The sequence below is a fragment of the Scyliorhinus torazame genome, chromosome 1, assembly GCF_047496885.1.
Source record: "Scyliorhinus torazame isolate Kashiwa2021f chromosome 1, sScyTor2.1, whole genome shotgun sequence".
NCBI classification, from domain to species: Eukaryota; Metazoa; Chordata; class Chondrichthyes; order Carcharhiniformes; family Scyliorhinidae; genus Scyliorhinus; species Scyliorhinus torazame.
The window spans coordinates 258,100,469-258,119,757 of record NC_092707.1 but is presented as its reverse complement, the minus strand read 5'-3'; the positions used below and the strand labels follow the sequence as shown (position 1 = coordinate 258,119,757).

At 48.7% G+C, this 19,289-nt stretch overlaps 1 protein-coding gene across 5 annotated transcripts in view; it reads right to left on the bottom strand.

Moving 5' to 3' along the window:
• armt1 (acidic residue methyltransferase 1) overlaps nucleotides 1–19,289 on the bottom strand; it is a 38,607-nt gene that overhangs the window by 9,473 nt on the left and 9,845 nt on the right. For all 5 annotated transcript variants that reach the window (XM_072505080.1, XM_072505054.1, XM_072505070.1 and 2 more), the window contains one exon: nucleotides 197–302. Coding sequence is in view for 3 of the 5 variants with exons in the window: in XM_072505054.1 (XP_072361155.1) it covers nucleotides 197–302 (106 nt within the window). In the remaining 2 variants the exon portion in view is untranslated. The remainder of the gene's footprint in view (nucleotides 1–196; nucleotides 303–19,289) is intronic.

Sequence of the window (19,289 nt, the reverse complement as noted above, 5' to 3'; positions counted from 1 at the left end):
GGGGGAACACAAAAAAATGGGGTTGAGGCCAGAATCAGATCAGCCATGATCTTATTAAATGGAGGAGCAAGCAGGATGAGCCAAATGGCCAACTACAGCTCTTAATTATTGATTACTCATTCTGGAAAATTTGCACTATACCCCTTCCAAAGCCATTATATGTCCAACCTTTTAGTAAAATTATATTTCAATTCACCTGTCCATATTTCTCAAAAAATGTCTCCATATTCCGATGCACTGTATCCACGGCCTTAGTCAGTATCTGTGGCAGTCTGTCTTTAACAGTAAAGTAAGCAAAAGACCTACAAAGAAAAACGGACATCAGACAAGATACACAGCTCCAGAATGCAAGAGGCTAGTACAGGTTTTTCATATTGTACAATGTTGGGATTACAGAGAGATATTTCCTGCAATGTAAAAAAAAAAAATTTAAGAGTACCCAATTCATTTTTTACAAGAGGCAATTTTGCGTGGCCAATCCACCTAGCTTGTACATCTTTTCAGTTGTGGGGGCGAAACCCACACAAACACAGGGAGAATGTGCAAACTCCACACGGTCAGTGACCTAGAGCCGGGATCGAACCTGGGACCTCGGTGCTGTGAGGCAGCAGTGCTAACCATTACGCCACCATGCTGCCCTTTTCCCTGCGATTTTAACATAACTGGCAGATCTCTCAAATAACTTATATGTTGTTTTACTGGCAAATGCAGCGGACATTGGAAAGGCCAATAATGGTAAAGTGCAGACAAGGAACAGAATCAAGTGTAGACACGGAATAAAGTCAATACTATATTCCACTCCATTGTCCCAACTGAACTATGCTGCTGTTCAACATGATGTGCAAGCTAAGGGTGGCTTGTGATTGCAAAAACAAAAGCATTGAACAAATTTTGATTTTGCAAATTTCTGCTATATATGTGGATCTGTGTTAAAATTCAACCCTGAATGAAGTGGTGGAGCTTTTCTCTGCCTGCTGGTTATGCCTGATTACCTGATTCAGCAACAGGGAACCCATTCCGAGATGCCACAGGATAACTGGTGTGAAAAATAATGAAGTAGGCATGTGATGCAGAGCTGCCTAGATGGAACATTCAACTCAGGCCCCCTCAGTTGGAAGCAAAAGATCCCTCAACAATCCTCAAAGAGCAGTAGAGACCTGATCAACATGACTAAAACAGATTATCTGGTCATTATCACAAAGTTGTTTGTGGAACCTTGCTGAGAACATATTAGCTGCTTTTCCTACAAAGTAACTACATTTCAAAAAGTCCAACATTGGCTAGAAAGCGCTTGAGGAGTTATATAAATTTAAGTATTTTACATATATTCAAGTATTCCTTTCAGCAATTGTAGATGTATTATTGTTCCTCGTGATCGGACATTCATTTGAATTCCAGGGCAACAGCCTGAGTACATTGCAGAAATGTTTCAGACCAGTGAAAGAGCTGAGTGAAATGGTCGATGAAACCTGCTCATATTGGAATGCCAGCTTCTCAGATGGTGTTATTCTTTCCTCAGATTTAGAAGCTTGCCCCAATGCAGAATTTATGCATAGGCTAAGTTTTTAAAAAATAAACATTTTATTGAGGTATTTTTGGTATTACAACAACAACAAAATAAACAATGTACATGAATCTATAAACATAATGTAAAAGCCGTCTCCCTCTCTTACAGGTCCCACCTTTAATAACCCCCTACTCTAAGCTAAACTAACCCCCCCCTTTTGCTGAAGATTTATTTTCCGCAAAGAAGTCGACGAACGGTTGCCACCTTCGGGCGAACCCTAACAATGAAACTCTCATTGCGAACTTGATTTTCTCCAAACAGAGAAAGCTAGCCATGTCCGATAGCCAGGTCTCCGGCTTCGGGGGCTTTGAGTCCCTCCAAGCTAATAATATCCGTCTCCGGGCTACCAGGGAAGCAAAGACCAGAACGTCTGCCTCTTTCTCCTCCTGAATTCCCGGATCTTCCGACACCCCGAAAATCGCCACCTCTGGACTCGGTGCCAGCCTTGTTTTTAACACCGTGGACATGACATCTGTAAACCCCTGCCAAAATCTCCTAAGCTTCGGACATGTCCAGAACATGTGGACATGGTTCGCTAGTCCTCCCGCACACTTTGCACACCTGTCTTCCATCCCAAAGAATCTGCTCATCCGGGCCGCTGTCATGTGAGCCCGGTGAACGACCTTGAATTGTATCAGGCTGAGCCTGGCACATGTTGCGGACGAGTTGACTCTACTCAACGCGTCTGCCCATAGACCATCCTCTATCTCTCCTCCCAGCTCCTCCTCCCACTTGCGCTTCAGCTCCTCGGTCTGCGTCTCCTCTGACCCCATAAGTTCTTTGTAAGTATCAGAAACGCTCCCTCTCCTACCCACCCTCTGGAAACTACCCTGTCCTGAATCCCCCTTGGTGGTAGGAGGGGGAAGGTTGACACCTGTTTACATAGGAAGTCCCGCACCTGCAGATACCTGAATTTGTTTCCCTTCGCCAACCCAAACTTCTCCAGCGCCCTCATACTCGAAAAGCTCCCCTCTGTAAACATAGCCCCCATCCTCTCAATCCCTGCTCTCCGCCATATCCAGAACCCCCCATCCATACTTCCCGGGGCAAACCGGTGATTATTACAGATTGGGACCAGACCGATGCTCCATCTGCTCCCTCATGACTCCTCCATTGCCCCCAGACTCTCAGGGCCGCCACCACCACAGAGCTGGTGGAGTACTCTGCCGGCGGGAATGGCAGAGGCGCAGTTACCAACGCCCCCCAACTGGTGCCATTGCATGAAGCCACCTCCATACGCTCCCATGCTGACCCTCCCCCACTTCCTGATCATGGCTATATTCGCCGCCCACTAATAGTTATTAAAATTTGGCAGCGCCAGCCCGCCCTCTCCCCGACTCCGCTCAAGCATTACCTTCCTTACACGCGGGGTCTTGCCCGCCCAAACAAAGCCAGTGATCACTTTGTTGACCCGTTTAAAAAAGGACCGCGGAATAAAAATGGGGAGACACTGAAATACAAACAGGAATCTCGGGACGACCGTCATCTTCACATCCTGCACCTTCCCAGCTAATGACAACGGAAGCGCGTCCCATCTCCGAAAATCGTCCTTCATTTGATCTACTAGTCGGACCTTTGGCGAAAACTCGAAGTGCTGACTTATAATTTCTTCGACAAATTGGCGTAGTCATGCAGTTTCCCTAATTTAACGGGAAGTGAACCCCGAAACGAATCTCTAAACAGGACTCTCTCAGCTGAAAGGGAGAGAGCCATAGCGCGACCCCAGATGAAAGGGGGGTCTGCCACTCGGCAGCCTTAATTACTGGCCAGTGACACATGCTTGGAGAGTTATCTTAATTAATAAATGAATGATAGCTGCATGAGAAGAACAAAGGTGCCTTAGAGACCAAAGAAAAACCTGAACAATCAACAGGCTTCGAGATTCGCAAAAGGACAAACACCGGTGCGCGCTCCCTGTAGTATTTGTAAATGATTTCCGCTGTTATTGTTATATATATATGTTCTTAAGTATTTTGCAGAAGGAACGATGAGCAATAAACTCGACGCCCCCTCACAGGTCGTCCCGAAGCCTCGGTAAAGACATCCGGAGTGAGAAAGAAGACAGATAAGGGAGTCAAAATGAGTAAGAAAATGAAAAGAAACAATCGTAAAGCAACGGAATGAGGTAGGAAAACCTATATGTCCCCCATAGGAATCTAATGAAGCTGACTCCCTCTCGGAAAAAAAAAACAGGGGAGTAAAAGTAAATAGATTAAGGTAAAAGCATAACAGATGGGTTCTTGTCGAAAAGGAATTCAGATTTTCTGTAGCCGTGAGATTTTCTGGACCCGACCAAGTGCTGCTAACAACCCAAACACCCATTAAAGTAAAAGAAAAGCCAGACTGAATCCATGCAACTCGGTGTAAACTACATCATACGGAACTTTGAGAGTACTAGTGAAACGCTGACCTGAAGAGAATGACGGCGTTGATATTTTTAATATATTATCATATTAATCCACATCATGTAGAGGGTAAACTGAACACTAACACCTTGATATACATGTCTCACTCATACGCAGAGAGGGTAAATAAATTCAGTTGTTAGATTTGTACACAAATTCCAAGATGCTCGGGGGAGGGCATCCCTGTGCGACCTATCCCATTCACCAGTAAAGAGATAGCAGAATGGGCTCTAAGAAGAAATAGTACAGGACATGGTGAAGATACACAGAATATATTAGATTGGAGATTAGCTGGATAAGATATGAATAAGTTTGAGGAATGCTGGGGGCCTAGGTTTAATGTAACACGTCAACCGCCCAATTATACTGGAGTCCCAAAAGGAAGTATATGCTTTAAGAATCATAAAACATATAGGACCTATCCAGTAGACATGAGTCAGTGCGACCAGACCTTGAATTGGCAACCACCAGAAAATTGGGAAGGCTCCTGCTATTTGGGATATGTAGTCCCTTATGTGCATCACATTCAGCAATTGCAGGACCATCCGCATCACAGGACGACACAAAGTATTATGACATGGGCACAAATGCTGGGAATAATGATACCACCATTAGGAATAGCCACTAATGCATACGAACTACGCAAACTACGAGACATCCTTGAGCAGGTAGCTAATGACACTGCGGAAGCTGTTAACCAGATAGAAACTGAGATGGTTGCTATAAGAGCGGTTGCCCTACAGAATAGAATGGTCCTTGATTTCTTGTTAGCTGAAAAGGGAGGTACTTGTGCCCTGATTGGCAGTGACTGCTGCACATACATCCCTGATAACTCAGAGAAAATTGATAACCTGGTGGATCACATTCGTAGAGAGGTAATACGATTGCATGTGGATGGGGGATGGGACTTTGGCTTTGGGTGGTTGGGAACATTAGGACAGAGGATTGTGATTTGGATTATAATCATTGTTGTAATCCTGATTGTCGTATGGTTACTGTTTAAATGTTGCTCGGGATGTTGTCAGGGCATGGGGGCGAGTGTGTCAGCATTGCCTCCATGGTCCCAGCAACTTAACAATCAGGTGCCTGTCATACGTCCATTCCCCTTACATTATAGCCCACCTTTTGCTGCTGAGGACACTAATGTACTAACAATGAAGAAGGGAATTGTAGAAGGGACTTTAGTTGGCGGATTAGTTGCCTTAATACCCTGGGCGAGATTCTCCGACCCCCCGCCGGGTCAGAGAATCGCCAGGGGCTGGCGTGAATCCCGCCCCCGCCGGTTGCCGAAGTCTCCGGCTCTGGAGATTCGGCGGGGGCGGGTATCGCGCCACGCCGGTTGGCGGGCCCCCCCCCGCTCGATTCTCCGGCCCGGATGGGCCGAAGTCCCGCCGCTAAAATGCCTGTCCCGCCGGCGTAAATTAAACCACCTACCTTACCGGCGGGACAAGGCGGCGCGGGTGGGCTCCGGGGTCCTGGGGGGGGCGCGGGGCGATCTGGCCCCGGGGGGGGTGCCCCCACGGTGGCCTGGCCCGCGATTGGGGCCCACCGATCCGCGGGCGGGCCTGTGCCGTGGGGGCACTCTTTCCCTTCCGCCTCCGCCACGGTCTCCACCATGGCGGAGGCGGAAGAGACTCCCTCCACTGCGCATGCACGGGAATGCCGTCAGTGGCTGCTGACGCTCCTGCGCATGCGCTGCCCGGAGATGTCATTTCCGCGCCAGCTGGCGGGGCACCAAAGGCCTTTTCCACCAGCTGGCAGTGCGGAAATTCGTCCGGCGCCGACCTAGCCCCTCAATGTTGGGGCTCGGCCCCCAAAGATGCGGAGCATTCCGCACCTTTGGAGCGGCGCGATGCCCGTCTGATTTGCGCCATTTTGGGCGCCAGTCGGTGGACATCGCGCCGTTTCCGGAGAATTCCGCCCCCTGTATTCATTTTAACCAGCTGCTTGCCTATATTTCATGGAAATAGGCACTTGGCAAAGCATGATGGATATTTAGCCTTATTTCAGTCTAGAGTTCTGTATGAAATAGTCAGAAAGTCATGCAATGTAAACAAGCATACAGCTGCACATTGTTTTGCTGACAGCATACAATTATTATTTTTCTTTGTCAAGGAACCCAAGGCTTGTTACTAAAATCTAACACCGGCCTGCTCGGTTTTCTGTCTCTTGCTAATCTAAAGAATGCTTTCTGTCCTAGATATTGCTTACTGGATCATATAAATTTACCTCTGTAAAGCGGGGACAATTGGAATGGCTGTGTTCTCTGTAACCATCCCCCCCCCCCCCCCCCCACGAACTTCGTGTTTAATTAAAGGATTTTTGGCGTAAACTCGAAGTGCCGACTTATAATTTCTTCGACATCGGGCCAGATTTAATTTATGCAGCGGTCCCACTCCCACGCCACTTGGATGCCTAGATACCTAAAGCTTCCCCCTACTAATCTAAACGGCAGCTCCCCCAATTGCCTCTCCTGTCCCCTCGATTGGACTGCAAACATCTCACTTTTCCCCATATTTAGTTTATACCCCGAAAACCAGCCATATTCTCCTAGAATCCTCATGCTTTCTTCCATCCCCTCTATCGGGTCCAATACATACAGAAGCAGGTCGTCTGCGTAAAGCGAGACTCTGTGTTCCACTCCCCCCAGACCAGCCCTTTCCAGCCGCTTGAGGCTCTCAGAGCAATTGCCAGTGGCTCTATAGCCAGCGTAAACAACAGTGGGGAGAGGGAGCATCCCTGTCTCGTCACCCGGTACAGTCTAAAGTAGTCCTATGTTGTCCAATTTGTCCGTACACTTGCCACAGGAGCCTGATAAAGCAACCTGACCCAGTCAATAAAGCCCCGCCCAAATTCAAACCATCCCAGTATCTCCCACAGATATTCCCATTCTACCCAATCAAAAGCCTTCTCTGCGTCCATTGCGACTGCTACCTCCACCTCCCCACCTTCCGGGGGCATCATGATCACGTTTAATAGCCTTATATTGGCCACCAACTGCCTACCCTTAAAAAAAACCATCTGGTCCTCCCCAATAACGTCCAGAACACAATCCTCAATCCTGGAGGACAAACTTTTGGCCAGCAGTTTGGCGTCCACATTCAACAAGGATATCGGGCTGTAGGATCCACACAGCTCTGGGTTCTTGGCCCGCTACAGGATCAGCGAAATCGTGGCCTGTGACATCGTCGGGGGCAGCACCCCTCTTTCCCTTGCCTTATTGAACATCCTCATCAACAATGGTCCCAATATCCCAGAGAACATTTTATAAAACTCCACTGGGTACCCGTCTGGCCCCAGGGCTTTATCCGACTGCATGGCCTTCAGACCCTCCACTATCTCTTCCAACACAATAAGGGCCCCCATCTCCCCGTCCACCTTTGGGAAATTCAATCCCCCCAAGAAGTGCCTCATCCCCTCCGGCCCAGGTGGGGGTTCCGACCCATACAGCCTACTGTCAATATCCCTAAATGCCTTATTCACCCCTGTTGAATCTCCAACCAGGTTCCCATCTCCATCATTTACTTTCCCTATCTCCCTGGCTGCCTCCCTCTTTCTAAGCTGCTGTGCAAGCATTCTGCTGGCCTTCCCTCCATGCTCATAGATCGCCTCCCTCGCCTTTCTCCGCTGCTCCACCGCCCTCCCTGTGGTTAACAAGCCGAACTCCGCCTGTAGCCTCCGCCGTTCCCTTAAAAGCCCTGCCTCTGGGGTACCTCCTGTCGATATGTCGTATCTCTTTTACCCGTTGGTCCGTCTCTGCCCCGTCTACCCTCCCCCTGTGGGCCCGTATCGAGATCAGCTCCCCTCTAACCACCGCCTTCAGTGTTTCCCCGACCACAGCTGCTGAAATTTCCCCCATGTCGTTGACCTGTAGGTAGTTCTGAATGCATTTCCTCAGTCGCTTGCACACCCCTTCGTCAGCTAAAAGTCTCACATCTAGCCTCCAGTGCGGGTGCTGGTGACTGTCTTTACTAACCTACAGGTCAACCCAGTGCGGAGCATGGTCTGAGATTGTGATCGCCGAGTACCCAGTGTCCACCACCCCCGTCAGTAAAGCCCTGCTCAGAATAAAGAAATCGATCCGGGAGTACACTTAATGCACGTGTGAGTAGAAGGAGAACTCCTTCACCCTTGGCTGCCCAAATCTCCATGGTTCCACCCCCCCCATCTGCTCCATGAACCCTCTTAGTTCCCTTGCCATTGCTGGCACCCTGCCTGTTTTTGAGCTTGACCGGTCTAAGCCAGGGTCAATAACTGTGTTAAAAGTCCCCTCCCATGACCAATTTGTGCGAGTCCAGGTCCAGTATCTTCCCCAGCATCCTCTTTATGAACTCCACATCATCCCAATTTGGCACATACACATTTACTAATACCACCTGAAGCACCTCCAGTTTCCTACTGACCATAATGTACCAACCTCCCACATCCGAGACTATTCTACCTACCTCAAACACCACCTGCTTATTGATCAGGATCCCGACACCTCTAGTCTTTGAATCTAGTCCCGAGCGAAAGACCTGACTGACCCAGCATTTCCTCAATCTAATCTGGTCAGCTACTCTAAGGTGCGTCTCCTGCAACATTACCACGTCCGCCTTAAGTGCCCTCAGATGCACGAACACGCGTGCCCTCTTGACCGGCCCATTTAGCCCTCGTACATTCCATGTGATCAGCCTTGTTGGGGGGCTCATTACTCCCCCCACCCCCACGCTTGTCAGCCATCCCCTTTTTTGGGCCAGCCTCCAGCCCCTGCTTCATTCCTCCACCGGCCTGCCCCCAGGCAGCCTCCGCCCCCAACCTCCTCTCTGTCCCTTAGCACAAGTCCCTCCCTCGTCAGCAGAACATTTCCCCCCCCCTAGTAACAACACAATATAACTCAACCCCTTTGATAAACCTAACATATGTACAACCCCCATAAGCTTCCGTGGGCTAGCCCGCCCAGCTAGCTTGGTGGCCCCCACCCCTGGCGCCGAAAAGTCTCCCACCTATTGTTCCCTCCCACCCCCTGCTCATACATACATATTCCAATGACAAACAATCCCAACACAATTGCCCGATAGAAAAAGCAGGAAGAAAAAAAAACGGTAACAAAGATCAAGAGATCCAAAATCTAAGCAAGCACACCTCCATCCCCCAACAGTGCAAATGTAAACCTTAACTCACCCAGCCCTGCCACTGGTCTAAAATCAATACAGAAGGCCTTACAGACAGCTTCCACAAAACGAAAAATGAGAAACTTTAAAAAAAACCATGAACTTTGCAGCAAAGTTCAAAAGTTCTCAGTCCACCACCAGTCCTTTCCTTTTCGTAAAGTCCAGCGCGTCCTCAGGCGACTCAAAATAAAAGTGCTGTTCCTCGTACGTGACCCAGAGGCGGGACGGATAAAACAGTCCGAACTTCACCTTTTTCTTAAAAAGGGTCGACCTGATTTGGTTAAAGCTCGCTCTTCTCTTGGCCACCTCCGCACTCAGGTCTTGATAGATCTGCAGGATACTGTTGGCCCATTTACAGCTCTGTGTCTGCTTGGCCCACTGTAGAATGCGCTCCTTATCCAAGTACCTGTGGAATCTCACCACCATTGCCCTCGGGGGGGTCTCCCATTCACGGCTTCCTCGCGAGTGCTCTGTGAGCTCTGTCCACCTCCAAGGGTCAGGAGAATGCCCCATACCCCAGCAGCTTCTCAAACATGTCTGCGATGTATGCCCCAGTGTCCACTCCTTTGGACCCCTCCGGGAGTCCAACGATTCTCAAGTTCTGCTGGCGGGACCTATTCTCTAGGTCCTCCACCTTCTCCAGGAGCTTCTTCTGCTGGTCTCTCATCATCCCCACCTCCAAATCCACTGCAGTTTGATGTTCCTCCTGCTCAGCCAGCGCCTTCTCTACCTTCTGGAGCGCCCGATCTTGGGCATCCAATCTAAGCTCCAGCCGCTCAATTGACTATTTTATCGGGTCCAAGCAGTCTCGTTTCTGCTTAGCAAAGCCTTCCTGAATAACTTGCATCAGCTGCTCCGTTGACCGCTGGGTCGACAAGCCAGAGGTCTGGTCCTCCGCCATGCTATCTCCCGCTGCAGCTTCAGCCCAAGCAATCTCGGACTTTCTATTTCTGCCTTTACGAGCACATCTAGTCCTCCTCTCCTTGCACCGATGTGGGAATTCAGTACACAATTGCCTCTGTCATCAATTTTTCAATTCAAGTCCGGTAGAAAATCGGGGGGAAAGGTCCAAAAGTCCGACCTGAGCGGGAGCTACCAAATGTGCGACTTACTCCTTCATAGCCGCCACCGGAAGTCATGCACAGGCTAAGTTGACTCTCATTTATGTAGAACTGAGGAGTGCTGCATTGTTGGTGGTGTTGTCTTTGATAGGAAATGCTAAACTAAGACCCTATTTCAGTTCGATATAAATGATCCCATCGTACCACAGGAATAACACAGAGTTCTCACAGTACTCTGGTAAACATCGACCATGTCATTGGCCCTAATATCTCTTCCTGCGGTTCGATGTCAAACTTTGTTCCATAGCACTCCTTGTGAAGCACTTGGGACATTTACCTACATTGGGCACGATTTATAATTACAAGTTGTTAATATTGTTGTTGCAGCTACTCTCTTCATTTGGATACACTTTCCAATAAGTATTGCTAAATTGATATAGTATACACGTTACCCACAAGAGAAATATTTTAATTCCGAAGCAATAACACAAATTTCTCATAACCATGTTGCATCTTTCAAACACAAGAACACTTATGAAATCATGGGTTTCCAAATCCTACAATTTTTGAATTTTCATGATTAATATAACAACAATAAGACATGTAAAAATGCCAAGGGTGAAAGTTTAAGTGCTAAAGATTAGGGCTGCGTTTGCACATAGTCAAAGGGTAGAAAATATATCCTTAATGCCTCGTTGTTTTTGTTTGGAAAATGATGGCAATGAATTTCTAAAATGGCTGAGGTTTCAAGATATCAAGAGACTGCTAAGAACATGCCAGTTTTTTTTGTCATTGCATCAATTCTAAATGAGTAATTATTCAAAGTACAGTCTTGGGAAAGGGTTGCCAAAAAGCAGTTGCATTTGTAAGATGGCCAGTCTAAAAAATGACAGGATGCAATGTGCTGACTAAACTCCATTTTACTGCAGACAGATGGTTGGATCTACAGTGTGAGAGCATGACCCCAGAGAGTAAAACAGTTGAAAGGTTATCCATTTTCTCAGTAAATAAATGCAGCAAACCAGGTCAGCATTACCACCCTACTACGGTGAACACATTCCTGCAAATTCCACCTGCAAATATGTTTTCCTTCAAAAATAATTATTTCTCTCCCTTTCTTCTTTTTCTTTCTCCAATTATTTTAAAGGCGTCTTCACATGTTGGCAGCAAAACAATGTTTGCAATTTTAATAAGGTGCCATAAAAATTACAATTTATTTTTTAATAATTTAAGAATGAATATCAGCATTTAGTATCATACAGTAGCTACTATTTCCAGGTTATCTGAGTGAAAGGAACCTCAAGAGTACATTCCCATCGACCTACAACCTCATCTCATAGCTCAAAAATCATGTGATACAAAACAATCACTTTAGAGTTCCCCACTATAACTGATCTAGAGTGAAAGAAATGAGCAATGGGCTGTTGCATATTCATCAATGCTAATCAGGGCTTCTGGTGACGGGGATGTGCTGAGTAGTCGCACATAAGGTGGCTCTCCTCCTACGAACCCGAAAATAGTCTCTTTTACTCAAAATAGCCTGCTAAAACAGGAAACAAAGCATCCCCACACTCTAACAATACAAAATAGGATTCTGACCAACAACTCCAGAGGCCGCAAAGAGACGAGAAATGGGAAAAGCCGGTAGAAGCAAGTGACCGAGCCGGCAGACTTGCAAAGCGACGAAGCACCGGACACGCCAGAGTGAAAAGGACCGGCACACAAAGGCCCCCCTACCAGAGGGCGGATGGAGGATGTTCCTCTCCAGGGAACTAAGAGAACATAGAGAGGAGACAAAGACTGATATCCAGGCTGCGGTCAGGGTGGTGGTCACGGAGTCTCTGGCGACCATGCAGGTGTCCCTGGACAAGGTTGAGAGGTGACTGGAGTCCCAGGGGAACACCATCAAAGAATTAGAAAAAGCCTCAACAGACCAGAGCGACCGGATCGCTGCCCTGGAGACGGAAATAAAAAGGTTAGTCATGACGCAGGGAAGTCTGAAGGGGTACATGGAAGACCAGGAGAACCGGTCTCAGCACCAGAATTTAAGAATACTGGGCCTGCAAGAAGGGATTGAAGGCAGGGGTCCCACGGACATTGTGGCCCTTTTGCTGGAGCATCTGGTAAGACGAGACAGCTTCCCCAACTTGCCAGAAAGAGACAGAGCCCACCAGTCACTCCATCCAAGCCCCAGGCTGGAGAGCAGCCGTGGGCGATATTCGCCAAAATGCATCAATACCAAGATCGAGAAAGAATCTTGCACCGGGCAAGGCAGACAAGAAACTGCAACTGGGAAGTCACCGGATCAGGATCTACCAGGACATTGGGGCTGCGCTGGCCAAATGCCGGGCAGAGTTCAACAGGGCAAAGGCAGCTCTGTACAAAAACAAGGCAAAATTTGGGATACTCTACCCGGTCAAACTCTGGGTCACAGTCCAGGGCAGGGAGCACGTCTTCTCTGCCCCTGCAGACGTGGACAAGCTGGAGAACAAGCTGGAACAACAGCAGCAGATCAGCGCTGAAAAGATCACCCAAAGAGACTTTATTTAACCAACCTGAAAGACACTTTGCGCGGGACTGCATTCCCTCGCTTTGAGGACGTGGGCTAAAGCATAGGAAGGAAGGGTTGAGGGCAGCAGAACGCAGGTAAAGGTGAGAACGGCAGGAAGGGAGAACAGTTAGTGGCCAAAGGGTAGGGGAGTCGGGCCACCACAGTAGCAGGAAAGCTAGCATCAGGAGGCATGAGCGAGAGGGGGGCTGCGGCGCATCTCCTGCAGGGCAGAGAGCACCTGGCAACGGGATGGGTTTGCTAGGGGAGGTAACGAGGGAAAGGGAACATGGGGGGGGACACAAACAGGAAGCGGGAGAGGGTAAAGGGGGGAAGAATCATAGGCAAAACATAGGTCAAGGGTAGTAAGGGCATTAGGCTGGCTATAACAGGCCACACGTGGCAACTTGGAACACAAAGACACCACAAACATCATCTTTGGAGGGCCCCTAAACAAAGGGAAACCCTGGAGTGCACGGGCTCATCCATATGGCGTACACACAGTTGGTGGCCATGTTGGGTGGCCCCTGGACAAAGGGAAACTCCGGAGTGCAGGGGAGCATCCACCAGCTAAGTATGGTTGATCCCGCAAGGAGGGGGGGGAACAGAAATCCCCCATCAGGATAGTCACCTGGAACATCAGGGGACTTAACGGCCCAGTGAAAAGATCTCGAGTCTTCGGCCACCTGAAAAGTATGAAAGCTGACATAGTCTTCCCCCAAGAGACACACCTGAAACAGAAGGACCGACTGCGGGTAAGGAAGGGCTGAGTGGGACAGACCTGCCATTCCTGCTACAGGACAAGGGCCAGGGGAGTAGCCATACTGTTGAATAAGAGGACAATGTTTACCACAAAGAGGGTGGTTATGGACCCAGGGGGACGGTACATCATGGTCAGCAGTGTCCTGGACAGGGCCGGTGGCCCTGGTGAACATGTATGCTCCCAACTGGGACGACACAGAGTTTATAAAAAAGACCATGGCGGAAATCCACAATGTCAACACGCACCAACTTTTCATGGGGGGGGGGGACTTGTACAGGACCCACGGACAGACAGGTCAAACCCAAACAGGGAAGACCTCTAATATGGTGAAAGAACGTGGCATATTCATGGAGCAGATGGGGGCAGTGGACCCATGGCGTTTCACCCACCCGAGGTAGAAGGAGTTCTCCTTCTTCTTCCAGGTACATAATGTAACACACGGATTGACTTCTTTGTAGTGGGGAAATCGGTGCTTCCAGAGATAGTAAGAGCAGAATACTCCGTGATTGTGATCTCCGACTATACTGCACATTGTGTGGATGTGAGGTTGGAGATGGTCTGTGCCCAATGCCACCCATGGAGGTTGGACTATAAGTGGGCTTTGACTTGCTCTCCACGAGGAAAGCAATGCACCAACACCGCCAGGCACGGTGGATCCTGTACGAGCACAGAGACGAGGCCAGCTGCTGCCTCACCAGCTGAGAAAGCCGGCAGCCATGAGGGAAATAGCAGAGGTCAGGGACAACAGAGACAAACCAGTAGCGGAGCCGAAAAAGTTCACAAAAAATTCGAGGCCTTCTACTGGGGGCTGTACACCTCCGAGCCCTCTGCAGGGGACTTGAGGATGTAACGGTTCCTTGATGGAATGGACATAGCAGTTGTAGAGGAGTTTAGGAAATGGGGGCGAGGGGGCAACACGGTGGCGCAGTGGTTAGCACTGCTGCCTCACGGCGCCGAGGTCCCAGGTTCGATCCCGGCTCTGGGTCACTGTCCGTGTGGAGTTTGCACATTCTCCCCGTGTTTGCGTGGGTTTCGCCCCACAACCCAAAGATGTGCAGGGTAGGTGAATTGGCCATGCAAAGTTGCTTACTTAATTGGAAAAAATGAATTGGGTAATCTAAATTTATTTTTAAAAAGTTTTTTAAAAAGGGGGAAAAAAGGAAATGGGGCGAAAGCACCATTAGAACCGGGAGAAGTCATGGAGAGCAAAAACTCCATGCAGGCAGGAAAGGTGCCGGGACCAGGCGGATTCCCTGCGGACTTCTACAAAACATTTGCAACAGCACTGGCCCCGCACTTGCGGGAAATGTTCACAGCATCGCTGGCGAGGGGCACCCTGCCGCCTACACTAGCACAAGCTTCAATCTCACTGATACCCAAGACAAAGACCCAACAGAATGCAGGTCCTACAGACGCATTTCGTTGCTAAACATAGATGCGAAAATACTGGCCAAGATTTTAGCCAAGCAACTAGAGGACTGCATACCAGAGGTGGTAGCAGAGGACCAGACAGGCTTTGTCAAGTGTAGACAGCTAACATTGAACATCAGGCGCCTGTTGAACGTGATACTGACCTTACCCAGGGAGCGAACACCATAAAAGGTCATCGACAGAGTCGAATGGAAGAACCTCATAGAGGTACTGGAGCGGTTTGGGCTTAGAGCAGGTTTCACCGCCTTAGTGAAACCCCTTTACAGCGTTCCCATGGCGAACACCACTAGCTCTAAGCACTTCCAGCTGTACAGGGGCACAAGGCAGGGATGCCATCTGTCCCCGCCTCTGTTTGCCTGAGCGATTGAACCACTAGTGATCGCACTCAGGGCAGCAAAGAATTTGAAGGGGATCTGGAGAGGAGACAGAGATAACAGAGTCTCACTCTATGTGGGTGGCCTGATCCTCTAATCTCGAACCTGCAAAGCCGAATGGAGGGAATCATGGCACTCTTGAAAGAGTTTGGAGCTGGGCATTTCGGTGGCGGCCATGCAGTGAGCGGTCGCACACAAACTGCTCCGGCTCGGATGAGCTCATTCTTTGGGGTAGAGGACAAGTGCGCTAGATGCGCGGGAGGACCAGCGAACCATGTTCACATGTTTTGGGCATGTCCTAAGCTTAAGGGGTACTGGGAGGGATTTGCGGGGGTCATGTCCCGGGTGCTGAAAACAAGGGTGGTGATGAGTCCAGGGGTGGCAATTTTCAGGGTTTCGGAAGCCCCGGGAGACTAGAGGGAGAAAGACGCAGATGTTCTGGCCTTTGCTTCCCTAATAGCCCAGCGGCGAATACTGCTGGCATGGAGGGATTCAAAACCCCTGAAGACCGAACTATGGCTTTCGGACATGTCAAGTCAAGTTTTCTGGGTATGGAAAAAATTAAGTTCGCCTTGAGGGGATCTGTACTGGGGTTCGCCCGAAGGTGGCAACCATTCATCGACTTCTTCGCGGGAGAGTGAACGTCTGTTATCTGTAACTGTTTACAATGCCAAAAAATACCTCAATAAAATTGGTTGTTAAAAAAAAGGGAAGAATTTGGAGTCTTTTCAGGCTAGGGGGAGGGGTAGAGCTGAAGGGGATCCTGGGATCATCAAAAATGTCCTACAGAACGAGAAGCATGGGGGGCCTAGCCCTCCCAAACCTGCAACATTATCACTGGGCAGCAACAGCGGAAAGGGTAAAGGGGTGAATAAAGGAGCCGGAAGCCAGCTGGGTGAGAATGGAGGAGGGCTCCTGCACGGGGACCTCCCTCCGGGCCTTGGCCACAGCAGCCCTCCCAGCCCCACCGACCAAGCACTCAACGAGCACAGTGGTGATAGCCACACTCCGGTCGTGGAACAAACTACGACAGCACTTCGGTTTAACTGAAATGCCCATTAAGGCTGCAACAACCACAGTTTCGCACCAGCCAAAATGGACGCCACCTTCAAAAGACAGAGATAGGATGAGGGGAACATTGACTGTTAGGGACTCCTACACAGACAACAGACTGACAACACTAGAGGAACTAACTGAGAAGTTTCAGCTGACAGGGGGAATCTGGTTAAGATATATGCAGGTCAAAATCTTCTTATGTAGGGAAACTACTGCAACAATCGCTATTAGAGGACCCACAGGACGCTGACATCCTAGGGTGGGGAAACTGCGGTAGCCTGTATGGACTGGGAAAGGCACACACACCACTGGATGAGACAAGGGAAAGTGGGAGGAAGACCTAGGGTTTGAAATAGGGTGGGGACTCTGTAGCGAAGCACTGCACAGGGACAACACCAACTCCACATGTGTAAGGCTAAGCCTAATACAGTTGAAAGTGGTACACAGCGTTCACTTAGCCAGAACCCGAATGAGTAGGCTTTTCCTGTAAGTGGAGGACAAATGTGAATGGTGCCAAGGAGACCTGGCCAACCACTCCCACCTGTTCTAGTCTTGCCCCAGACATGTAGGCTTCTGGACAGCCTTCTTCAAGGCAATGTCCAAGGTGGTGGGGATGAGGGTACTTGCCCGAGAGTGGCAGTCTGCGGGGTATCAGAACAGCCAGATCTCTTCATGGGGAGGAGGGCCGATGCACTTGCCTTTGCCTCCCTAATCGCCACCAAACAATCCTGCTTGGCAGGTGCTCAGCAGCACCACCCAAAGCTGGAGTGGCTGTCCGACCTGTCAGAATTTCTCCAAATGGAGAAAATTAAATTTGCCATCCAAGGGAAGCCACAGTACTACCACGGACACAAACAAAAAGAAAGGGGGGTGGGGGGAGTGGGAGCGGATTGAGCAGGGTGGAAGATGGGGAGGGGAATAAAGAGGCATTGAGTCCAACCACCCCTAACACAGAACAATATATGCAGCGCCATGCCGCCCCAACAGGAATAGGTTGGACGACCCGACGAATGAAGAAGGCCAGACGATAAGAAGGGAAGGGGAATCAGGAGGAAGGGAGGGAGAGGAGAGCAGGGGATCCAGCTAAAACTAAGCGCCTGCTGAAAAACAAGAAATTGTAACTGATGTATATAATGAAAGACAACCGATGTATATAATGAGATAACCGATGTATAGATTTTGTGTACGTTCACAATCATCTTTGCTCTGTATAATAAGAAAAACCCTTAATAAAATCATTTAAAAAAAACAATGCTAATCATGAACCTAAGGCTTTTACAAATTAAAGCATGTTAGGTGAATTAAGGCAGTATGATCAGACATAACTATAGTACAGTATCTACTGATTTGACACTGGAATCATTGGGTAAGTTACAGATCTGCTATAGGCCAATGCAAGCTCCAGCAACCCTGAGTGAGTACTAGCAGTTAGCAGCGACTGTATAAAAAGGGACAAATCTCAGGAGACACTGGCTGGGAGTGTTTCAAGGTCAGAGAAATATGTGTCAAGTTTCACTGCTAGGATTCTGTACAGTCAAATGTTTATACTTTGATTTGATTTGTCACATGTATTAGTATAGTGTTTCTTGCATGCTATACAGACAACGCATACTGTACATAGGGAAGGAAGGAGAGACTGCAGAATGTAATGATACAGTTATAGCTATGGTTAGAGAAAAGACCAACTTAATATGAGGTAGGTCCGTCCAAAAGTCTGATGGCAGCAGGGAAGAAGCTGTTCTTTTAGAATCTCATGATTTCACCTGAAAATGTCAATTTCAGGAATAATAGGCCAATGCAAGCTCCAGCAGAGCAGTTTATAAAAAGATAAAACAATGGAAGAATTTGGTTGGGGGGCGGGGGGGGCACACAATCAGGTGAGCTGGTGGCAGGTGGGAACTCTGCCATATTCCCGCCTCCACTCTGATTCATCCATGGTCCTTTCCACCCCGCTACTAACCGAGGTGCTGAAGGAGGAAATAATGACCAAGTAAAGGCCTCTTCCAGCCGCCTTGCTATTAATTCAACAGTGGGAAGGTCTGTTGCCACGAGACAGCATGACATACAAATCTGTGTGGGTTGCGTGCTGTCTCGCAGGAAGGTTCCTCGTTTTAAAGCATTCAGTGCATGATCGAGGGATCCAGCATTGAGAAGTGGGGGAAGGGAGCTGCTGAGAGCAAACCCCCTACTTTTGCTGCTAACCCTTCTACATCCCCTGCTTGTGACACCCCCATCCTGCCAAACCCCTTTCGCCATCACTTAACTCTGGCCTGGGTCGCTCTGTGATCTTGGGTCTCCGATGATTATCATTCCAGCAGTAGCCACCACCAGTTCCCCCTATGGCGCTGCTGGGCAAGTGGTTGAAGTAACAGTGGGGGAGTATTTTGCAGACAGCGATCATAACTTGGTTTATTCAAGAATGTTATGGTAAAGGACAAGGGCCTGAAATCAAAGTTCTAAATGAGGGGGGGGGGGGGGGGGGGGGAGGCCTATTTTAATAAGATCAGATATGATTTGGCCAGATTGGACTGGGAGCCGACATTTGTAGGTAAATCTGTGACAGAACAGTGAGACGCACTCAAGAAGGAAATAGGGAGAGTGCAGGGCCCACATGTTCCTATAAAGAAAAAGGGTGGGACCAACAAATCCAGTGAACTCTGGATAGCGAGGGATAAACAGCATTGGATAAAGAGAAAAAGGGAGGCTTATGGCAGATTTTGAGGGCTCAAAACAGCAGAAGCTCTGGAAGCGTTTAGAATGTGCAAGCAGGAACTTAAAAAGGAAATTAGGAGAACAAAAGGGAAACATAAAAGGGTACTGGCAGGTAAAATGAAGGAAAATCCTAAGTTGTTTCACAAGTACATTAAGGGTGAAAGGATAACTAGGGAAAGTGTAGAATACATTAAGGCTCACGGTAGGTTTCTAAATTAA